The 11,136-nt window shown below is 41.5% G+C and overlaps 1 protein-coding gene across 1 annotated transcript in view; it reads left to right on the top strand.

The window, feature by feature from the left end:
* Nucleotides 1-3,678: 3,678 nt before the first annotated feature.
* Nucleotides 3,679-11,136, top strand: part of LOC120531458 (protein spinster homolog 2-like) — a 64,291-nt gene continuing 56,833 nt past the window's right edge. Inside the window, exon 1 of the mRNA XM_039756891.1 lies at nt 3,679-4,130. Coding sequence (XP_039612825.1) covers nt 3,899-4,130 — 232 coding nt within the window. The 5' untranslated portion in view covers nt 3,679-3,898. The remainder of the gene's footprint in view (nt 4,131-11,136) is intronic.

Raw genomic sequence — 11,136 nt, 5'->3', positions numbered from 1 at the left:
ATTCTGCACTTATGGGGTGTATTGATAAAGGGAAGATGGAAGAGTATAGGAGGCATGTGTAAAAGTTTGTTTTGTTGTGCAAGAAGCATTGTCTGCATCTTAACATTAGCGAAACCAAGGAACTGGTCATTGACTTGCGCAACACCAAATAGCCTCTATTTTTGGTCATTGTTCAAGGAGTGGATGTAGAGGTAGTCCATTCCTATAAGATTTGGGGTCCATATTAATGACAAATTGGACTGGTCTTGGAACACAGAGGAACTATATAAGAGGACTATGTTCCTTTAATTTGGAAGTGACATCTTTCACCTCTTCTATAACTCTGTAATGGCCAGTGTGATTTTCTATTTTGCGGTGTGCTAGGCTGGTACAACCACTTCAAGAGAATCAACAAACTCAATGACACACAAACACTGAGGATTTCCAGTACACCATCAGCATTACAGGGCCAGGTCTCTAAAGCAACCCATCTGCTTCTCTTTTCCGTAAAGGGACAAAAGTAGGTGGATGGGTGGGAGAATACTGGCCTCCTGTTACTTGTCCCCAGATTATTACTAAAATGTTCAATCTGGCCCCAGTTTCCTCAGCTAGTAGCCACATGCTTCCCTTGTTGACTGGGGGTTTGAATTTGCAGTGTCCTGCTTGTTCTCTACGAACAGAAGGGCAGGGATCCCTGTCCACTGCTGAATAACCAACACTCTTGTGTTCTGGGGAAATATGGCATACTTCCATCTGGGTTGCATCTCTTTCTAACTATTAATGGTGACCCTGCCTATTTTACTGTGTACCACCCTTAAGTGCCCTCTGCCTTTCCACCTAAGCATATAATGGACTCTTTCATGGTCAGTTTGGTTCTCTCTCGTTCTCTTTTCTTAAGGTGTTCTGTAGAAATTCCTTGTTCCACTGTAATACTTAATGGTGTTCTTGCTCTTCAATCTCTTTGCTGCTGAGTACCCCTTCACATGGTACTTATTTCCCAAACTATTCTTCTACTTTCCAAGAGTCTGAACTTTGGACTCTTTGAGATATATCTGAGTATTTTGCTGAAAACAACATATGAAAGAATAAGTGGGTAAATAAGGGTTATTTTGCACTGTAGTAGTGATCTGCCACAAATTTATCATGACAAGGACAATGCATGCAGTGCATATCCACTTAGTTAACCACTTTATCCATCATGGTGTCATGAAAGGTGAGCATTAAAAGGGAACCAATTTTGAAAAGAATGTCAGTTACCAAAGATAACACTTGCTAGATATGTATGTGGCATGTGTAACAACACAGGTGCCCTCAGAGAAATTCTGAGAATAAACTCTGCATAGACAGTGACTGTGCCAGAGACTGAATTTACATATCAGGTGCCATAAAGCAGAAACACTGACCAGTACGCGGTTGTATCATCTGGGGCACAGCTAGTTTTATGTTAAATAAACTGCAATGCAATGATTTGCAAATCTCATAAACCCATATTTTATTCACAATAGAACATAGAAAACATATCAAATGTTTAAACTGAGGAAATGTACCATTTTAAGAAAAGAATAAAGTCATTTTGAATTTGATGGCAGCAACACATCTCAAAATATTTGGGACAGGGCCATATTTACTGTAAACTGTATAGCATCCCCTCTTCTTTTAACAACAATCCGTAAACATCTGGCACCTTAGGAGACCAGTTGCTGGACTTTTGGGAGAGGAATGTTGTCCCATTAGTGTCTTATATATGATTCTAACTAAACAACAAATTTGGGTCTTCTTAGTCTTATTTTTCTTTTCATGATGCACCAAATGTTTTCAATTGATGAAAGGTCTGGACTGCAAGCAGGCGAGATTAGCACCCACACTCTTCTATTATGAAGCCACGCTGTTGTAATAGATGGAGTATGCGGTTTAGCATTGAAATATTAAAGGCTTTTTCCTGAAAAAGATGTTGTCTGGATGGGAGCATATGTTGCTCTAAAACCTGTATGTACCTTTCATCATTGATGGTGCCTTTCCAGATGTGCAAGCTACCAATTACATAGGCACTAATGCACCCCATACCATCAAAGATGCAGACTGTTGAACTGAGTGCTGGTAACAAACCAGATGGTCCCTTTCCTCTTTAGTCCAGAGGACGCGGCATCCATGTTTTTCAAAAAGAATTTCAAATTTAGATTTTTCTGACCACAGAACTGTTTTCTGTCCATTTTAAATGAGCTTTGGCCCAGAAAAGATGGTGGCATTTCTGGATCATGTTCACATATGGCTTCTTCTTTGCATAATAGAGCTTTAACCTGCATTTGTGAATGGCACAGCAAACTGTGTTTACAGACAATGATTTCTGGAAATGTTCCTGAGCCCATGCCAGATTCTCAGAATCTTTACATTATATTATGTACAGTAGATTATGAAATATTCAAGGTCTTTGCAATTTTACATTGAGGAACATTATTCTGAAAGTTTTCCTCATTTTGCAGACACAGTTTTTGGTCATCTTTACTTTTGACAGACTGCCTCTCTCTGATGCTCTTTTTATACTCAATCATGTTACTGACCATTGGCCAATTAACCTAATTAGTTGCAAAATGTTCCTCTAGCTGTATCTTTGAAGCACCACTTACAGCCATTTGTAGCCCTCATCCCAACTTTTCTGAGATGTGTTGGTGCCATCAAATTCAAAATGAGCTAATATTTGTCATGAAATAGTAAAATGTCTCACTTTTAACATTTAATTTGTTTCCTATGTTCTACTGTGAATAAACTATGGGTTTATGAGTTTTGAAAATCATTGCATTGCGTTTTTATGTACATTTTACACAGCATCCCAACTTTTTTGGAATTGGGGTTGTATCTCATGATACAAAAATAGGCAATATAGCAGTTGCTGTTGCACCAATTTATTCTCCAAGCCATTTTCTGAGCTTGCTGTATCCAAAACAAAAGGTTGTGGAGAACTGACATTTATTGCAAGGATGAAACCAGTCTTGGATGGGATGCCAGTTTAGAGTCACCCATTAATCTGACATCTATACAGTATCTTTAAAACATGGAAGGAAACTAGAGAACATGGAGAAAGCCAAAGCTATGGGCACAATCCAGGAACCAACCATGGACTGGATGCTAGTCCATCAAAAGATACGCAAACCAAATCTATTGTTAACCATTAATTTAATATGCATATACAGTATTTGGAAACTTCAGTTAGGGCGAGTGCCCACTAAATTCTCATTAGAACATGGAGAAGTTGGAAACACAGAGCATGACGTGATTGGGTTCAGAATCGAAGGTAATTCCCTGCAGCTATTAGACAGCAATGGTAATCTCTGTATCACAGTGTCGCTCTGCATTGTTCCAACATAAAATATTCCATATTTCTTTATAAAATATTGACATTTTACATGGGTTACTGGCCTCCTTAATATTTACAATGTACAACAATTTTAGGCTAAAATAATTGCCGCGATTAAAGCCTCTTTCTGCTGATTGGCTCCCATTTCATTCTCCGTGGGCAGGTGAAGACATCGTCCCCATATTTCATCTTCTCACCTTCAGTAAGCAGACAACCTCCAATTATATGTTATTGCGTGCGTTGAGTTTGTTTTGTACCCTCCGTTTAGCCCCCCAGCACAAAAAATACACCCCGCCCCTCATTCCAGTAGACGCCGCAGGGATAGAGAAAGAGAGGAGAGGCATTCTGTACTTAGACCACGCCTCCTTCGAGCTGACAGCATTGAGTGAAGCTTGAGGAAAGGCACAAACCGAGCGAACGAACGAAGACCAACAGCCATGAGATTAGCCTGGAGATTCCTTGGCGCGCCCTCCTAAAATCTGAATTGTTCCTGCGCGCAACTCGATTCTCGGTTCATTGTTCCTTCTGTTCCTTGGCAACTGTCTTCTGGTCTAGCCGGTGTGCAGCATGTGCGTGGATAGCGATGGCTGTGAGATTGAGGGCTGCAGCAGCTCGGACGAGGTACACACGCTGTCTGGGACAATGAGCCCAGGAATGAAATCGAGTCCGGACCTGCATCCTTGCAAACCGGGACATAAGTTCAGGGCAGCTCTTCTGGGCTGCAGGACTCCGGCGGCGGCGGCGGGAATACTCAGTTTTGGCAACGTCCTCAACTACATGGACAGATACACCGTGGCAGGTAAGAGACGGCCAGTTGAGATGGGGGTGGGCTCTGGCAGGTAGGGGAAGAGCAACGCACTGCCGTGCCTACAAGAGGGCCGGACTCCGGCGACTCTGTACCTCGACTGGGGACAGGCTTCAAGAGATCAATACAGAGAGAATCAGTGCTGTGCTGCGGAGGCTAAAAGAGGAAGGATCGACTTCCCAAGTTAAAAATAAAAGCACGATGGACACGATGACTTCTTTTTCCTCCTTGACATCTGACGTGCAGACACCTGCAGGGTGAGATCTGCAGTGCATTCCGAAAAAGAAACACCGGTGCAGTGGGCTACTTATATTCAGTAATCTAGTACGACAGCTAAGTGCAAATACCCGCATTCTTTCATATTCAGAGACTGGATAATACAGAAAGACGGGCATTCAGATGAATAAAAAAGTAACGTGAGACTGACACCTGTACATTGACAATAATGCACGATGCCCCAAAAAGGAAGCTCTTCGGAAATACTTTAGGTTCAATAATGAAAACGAACGCAGTATTATTTGTTGACTTTTTATAACACGTTAAATTCATCATCAACCCAATATGACGTACTGTAAAGCATAGTGTGTCTGTGATATATATATATATATATATATATATTTGTTATTAGAGAACAATCGAGGCACAGCATATTTCCATCAGAGCTGCGCCCGGACCCTAGAGATGTCTTATTCGATCATATATTATGGGACCGCAACTGAACTGTGGGAATAGTGACGCCAAGCAATGATTACCACTCTGCACCGCAACTGCACCCTTAAATGGAGGATTCCAGCTTATCCTAGAGAAGGAAAGAGTCCGTTATTTCTAGAGGGGAAACCGATGCAATAAGTGGGCAGGGGTGTGCACACCGAGGCAAAGAATACAGGTACTCTACGCTTCTTGGGGTGTTCGTTACTAGGTGCCTTGCGAATTTGTTAGTTGCATCCGTTTTTACGCAAGTGAAATGTATCAGCCTAGTAATTGACAAACAAATTGTGTTTCGTAGGACGAAGCGGTCGCATCCATAGAACTGCCGCATGTTGAGGTGTACGCACTGTAAGCCGCAACGCCTCCTCCCCCACCACGGCGTGTCTCTCCACGCATCCCCGACAGGAACTGCTTCTGTTTTTTTTTTTTTCAAAAGAGAACTGAACGAAACGGAAACCATGAAATTTTTCTTCTGACCAAATCTACGAAAGATCTGAGCATCCATTGTGCCAGGAACTGCTTTTTTGCTCCTAGGATCATACGGCGTTAGTTTCCATAGAAACAAATTGCGGCTAATCATTTACTTTTTTTATTAGCATCATATAAACTTGCGATTTCTGCCATAGCAACGAATGGCATGTCTTCAGTGGTAGTCCTGTGGCACGTGCAACACACCATATGACTGACAGCAACGAAGAATTCGGCAACCTCGTGGCTCCAGCTAAACTGACAAGGTTCAGTAAGATCTTATGTGTTTTTAAACGTGAGTGCCAAACCACAATAAATCAAAAGCCGGAGACTTCTGCATACTCGAATCGCCGTGGTCACCAACACTGTATTGCATAAGCGGGGGTTCGGGTTATTCATCTGGAGATTGCAGAGCGCTGCTATTGGAATTGATCAAATTAATATAGCAGATAAACGATTGTCAGTGCGTCTGTGTGCATTTGTCTTATTTGCTAGTGTAACTACTACTCTTCACCTTAGCTCATTCCGGGTCACCCTGCCTCTCTCATGTTTATCATTATTTTTACGGTGGCAACGACCATGGATACAGAAACAACTACACACTCGGACACACAGACCTCTTTTTGGGCGACCCCTTGATCCAGACAGTTCTCCGTAATATGCGTCTGAGGGTCTATAAAGACGCAATTACTCCCTCCCCATTCTCTGCACCTCTTCCCTCACCAATGGCTCTTCCTTTATTTTTGAAGGAAGACAAAACCACGACTTCAGGAAAAGTGTGCTTCTCGCGAGAGTGTCTGCGGCAGCCAAATTATTTTGCAGTTTTTGTTGTTTTACCGATTGTCATTTCGTCTTAGTCGGCATTAGCGCTAGAGGATGAGTCAAGAATGCGCGTGCGCTAGCGCGCGGCAAAACCGACAGTCTTTACCTTACACTGCTTCGTTTACGAACAGAACTAAGGCTAAATAAAGTCAGATGAGGAACCAGCAAGGATTCGGGAAAGACAGCCCAGTCTCCCGGTAAAGTTATGTGGACAATAAAAGCTGTAAATATTATAGTGCCCATATTCTGTGGACAGCATTCTGCTTTTGATGCAATCTTGTCACTACCCGTATTGACAATGAATAGTGCACTCTTAAAAATAGTGGTTCTTTAATGGCATTTTATGGTATTTTACTGGATTGTGTACTTCCTCGTTGAACTATTCCTTGACAAAGCATCACTTTATTCTGAGAAGGGATCTTTGCACATTAAATTGATTCTTTGTGCTTTAAAAAACGTCCTAATATGAAGAAGAAATCAGAAATCTTTCATGTATGGTAGGCTATCCAGCAGGAAACCAACAGGTTAACAAAACCTAAACCATCCATCCATCCATTATCCATCCCGCTATATCCTAACTACAGGGTCACAGGGGTCTGCCGGAGCCAATCCCAGCCAACACAGGGCGCAAGGAAGGAAACAAACCCTGGGCAGGGGCCAGCCCACCACAGCAAAACCTAAACGTGGCCAGTTTTACTATATGTATGCAAAGAGAGTCCTTTTATATTTATAACCTATTGGTGTTTCACAAATCTGTTCCTATATCAGTTCATGGATAATTTACTTTATGAAGTCTGTTACTGATATAAATAAAAAAAGGTTGTTTCTGGAACCTTCAGTAGGTGGGTCTTTTTGGAGCCAAAAATGATTCACCTATGGGTCGAAAGAACCATTTTGGTATCTTTAGTTTTAAGAGTGTGGGAGACTCCTATTAGGTCCGGTGTGAGTGCACGTGGGTCTGTGTGTGAGGGTGATGGACTGACATCCCATCTACTGATGATTTTGCTTTGTGTCTAATGCTGCTTGAATAGTGTAAGATTATTGAGGCACACAGAAAATATAACATCTAATGTACAGTGTCTTTCTTATATGTCTTTCTTATCTAACTATCTATCTATCTACCTACCCACCAGTTTTCTCAGATCTGCCCTTCCCTACTGAATGCATTCTTGAGGACCTGGTCTGACTACATTCCCAATGCTTTCTCTTTCGATTGGTTTATTTGAGTAAGAACAGAATGAGTCAAGGAATGTCACCTAAAAGTTGAAACCACCTTTTGTGAAGAGCCCACAGGTGCTCTCCTGGAGTTTTAAGTGATATGTACACAAGACATGTCACTGTGATTGTGTGACAAACACAACAATAATATTAGACAGGGAAGTCTACCATTAGGCACTTGACTTTCTTTTCAGAACCCACTTTGCTATTCAAGGCACAAGAGTCTAAGTATTGGGGTCACTCCAGGCCTAGGTCTGAGTTAGGGTACCATGGTGTTGGTAGAGGAAAAGGTCATACCGAATAGGTCTGTGCTTTAAAACTATTTAGTCTTATTACAGTATAAATGTGGTTAATTCATTATAAAGATTAGGATTTAGATAATAGATGCTATTTCTTCTGGGGTAAAGAGGGCACATTCTCACCATTTTGTAATAATTACCAAATTGACATTACTAATTATAAATTCCTTTAATTTTCTCTAGTTTGTCCTGAAAAGAATCCTTTTCAGTGGGTAAAATATAGCAATTATCTAGGACCATAAGGATGAATATAAACCAAAAAATGTGAAGTCCGCACATAATTTTTTTTACCCAAAATATTTGTGAACACCTGTTACTAATACAGTAAATATTCAGTAGAAGGAGTTTTTTTGGGAGTAATTAGTGTTGTGCCTCTGATCCAGAGGTTTTGATCATAGTGATTGAAATTTTCAGCATTATCAGTTTGGAATAAGTTCACACCAGTGTTAGGGCAATTCAGGGTATGACTGTAACCATTATTAATGAGTAGACTTGATTTTCAGAGCAGAGTCGGGTCAGGGTACTAAGCTCATAATATTGAAACACTATACATTGAAAATGAAGTGGAGTTCACAGGGTGAACCAAAGTAAACTTAAGTAGGGGATGTGGCCCATAGTGGGTTGGTGACATGAGACATGGTGCTGGTCGTGTGTTAGTACAGGGTCTCAGGTCAGATTTCGGTCAAAGTGCTGTGTGTTTCTGAGCAGAGATGTGTTTTCTTGGCATCTGCACTTCAAAAGCTTTTCTTTTTCTTTCCCAGGAGTAGTGGTTTAATCCAAGGGAAATAAGTCACCGAAAGCAAATTAAGTCCTTCTGTATGTGGCAGAATGTGTGAGCTGAGAATGCTGAGCTTTTAGCTATCATCTGAAAAAGCACATGTGGTGCGTGTATGGCTCTGTCTAGGCAGTTATCACTCAGCAACCTTCCTTTTGTAGGCGGGGGTGTGTGTTGCGCACATTTGAATTTAGAAGCAAACGCAACCTACACATTATTTTCCAAGCAAAAAAAAACATCACCCTGCAGAAGATATGTACATCAGCCCCTCAAAGATCTCCCTAACATACACAGATGCCAACTCTTATTTATTTTTCCTTACATAAGATAGCAAATGTTCAAATAGGATGGTGTAGTCTGAGGTCTCCCTAAGGGTCAGTCTGATGTGTTTCTAGAGTTGCTTATTCCTCCAACTCATGTCAGCTAGGATTTTGCTCTCCAGCCTCAAAGAGCTTTAGTAAGTACGGTAGTGAGTACTGTGAAACAAGCAAAAGTACAGAACACATAGCAGACACAATGTGTAGTGAACAAGTGCTTCTTCTCAGTTTATTTGTCTGTTTCCACACTGAGACTCAAGGAGTTTGTACATTGACCAGATTTGATGGCCACCAGCTTCTGTACACCTCTTGGACCATGTTGGACCTTTTTGCATTTTGTCATGGCACTGGCAGTTCTGCAAATTTACGATGACAATTAAAAGTTTAGAAAGGGCACACATGATATAGTTAAAGTTTACTATTCAGATGTTTTTGGCATACCATTCAGTAGCTTGCAGAGGTGTAAAGCAGGCACAGGTTATCAGCCTAACTGCACTTATAGGTATGTCTTCAATGAGATAGGATGTGATCTACATACTTCATAGAATGCTTGTACCTCCTGGTGTCAGTCAGGAGTAATGCAGTTATTTGTGTTTGGGATTTTTGGATTGTGGAGATGGAGGGCTGTTTTTAAATTTCACCCCAAGTTGCCATAGGGATGTGTCATTTGCCCCCAGGACCAATAGATCTACTAATAAACTTTTACAAGGAGCCTAAAGGTATCACAAATGGAAGGATAGTCACTACTTCATCATAGGAAGAACCTTAAGAACCCCTGAATTCAGAGGGGTATCAGTATCTACTTCTTGGTAGAGAGTGCCTGTTTTGAGAGATTTTGCTATCTATTTACCACCAAACCTTTTTTTTTATCTTTGAGAGTTATATTCACACCTTCGTTTTTGTAATAGCTACTGAGCTGAAAATGGCAGGGGCCTCCTGCTTGCTGGATACGCATTATTCTGCAGCCCTCTTCAGTGATGAATTGTAAGGTCAAAGGGCCATGGGCTAGCAATCATCTTGCATAGACCAACAGCAGAACTGTTGGCCATTAGCTTTTGTGTTCACCGGCTGCTGAGGGCTGCCTATATGGTGTTGCACACTTCATCTGGTGTTTAACCTCTTTTGAAAAGTGTTTCTCTGACTTTTTATTTTCATATGGGGGCATTAAAATATGATACTATAGAAGTTCCTTTACCAACAAACTCCACCTACAAAGTTCAAAATATAACCAGAAGAGTTTAAAAAAAATACAATATTAGTTGACAGCCTGCAGCAGGACCATAACCGTCCTGATGTGCTCACAAGCCAAAAATATTAATAGGAATATGACTGTCATAACTGTTTTATTATGTTGTATTATTGTTTGCTCCTATAAACAATTCTGACAGAAGACTCTGTGATAGATTGCCACCTTATCCAGATATGGTTCCCCTTGCTACTACTGATGATGCCGGAATGGGTACTGGCTTCCTTTGACCATGAAACGGATTAGCTATTAAAACAAAAGTAGTGTGGATGAATTTTACAAAAGGTGCTAAAATAAAATAATAATCACTTAAGTGTAGTGCACAGTCTGAAACAGCTAGCCATCAATGCAGAATCACTTCACTCAGCCTGTCTTGGCTGCCATCGTTCACTGTGAGATGAAAGGGTCATTGCCAGTAACAGCAGCCCCTACTTGACTAGGACCGCCAACTCACAAATAAAGGCATTTAAAATGCAAGGCCCCCCATGTCCTACAGCAGTGAGCAGAAACCCCCAAAAAATGTGTTTCCAATTTGTTGAATTGCAAGCGGACTTAAACATGCAGTTAGTGCGCAGCCTCACTATAATCACTGCCCTCAAAATAGTCTGTGGGATCTGTTTTTAGCCAACCCGTCCCATGTGAGGCGCGTCCTCCACATCCAACCATGTGCTTCCTAAACCACAGCAGTATGCAGGACAACTCAAGGTTCATTGTGTAGTTTCTCCACCTCCCAGAGGCTTACTTGACAACAATCATAGTCAGCTATACTGACAATCGAGTAGTGCAGTTCTGCAGCATGTGGTGCAAGCGGTAGCCAGGAAGAGGAAGCTTTGACTTGGCCAAAAGGGAGCCCATGACCACATCATCATTGTGATATGTCCTAGATGTAAGCGGGAAATCAAGTGCCACCTAGAAATGTATGGGGGAGGCAAAGGTTTTGTTGCAGAAAAATGTCAAAGTGTGGGCAAAGTGGCTGGCATCATAATGCTAGTAGGAATTCAGGATGCAGTATCTGGCTATTAAGCAATCTTCCACATGCAGGGCAGTGACCATTCTTATGCTATGCAGCAATCTTGTTTATGCTGTGGAGCTGTTTTCTGAGTACTATCCTATGTGGTCTTCTTGGTGCTTTTTTGGGACACTTCTG

The sequence above is a fragment of the Polypterus senegalus genome, chromosome 6 (assembly GCF_016835505.1).
Source record: "Polypterus senegalus isolate Bchr_013 chromosome 6, ASM1683550v1, whole genome shotgun sequence".
NCBI classification, from domain to species: Eukaryota; Metazoa; Chordata; class Cladistia; order Polypteriformes; family Polypteridae; genus Polypterus; species Polypterus senegalus.
Note: the sequence above shows the minus strand (reverse complement) of the source record. Positions and strands in the feature narration are given on the sequence as shown.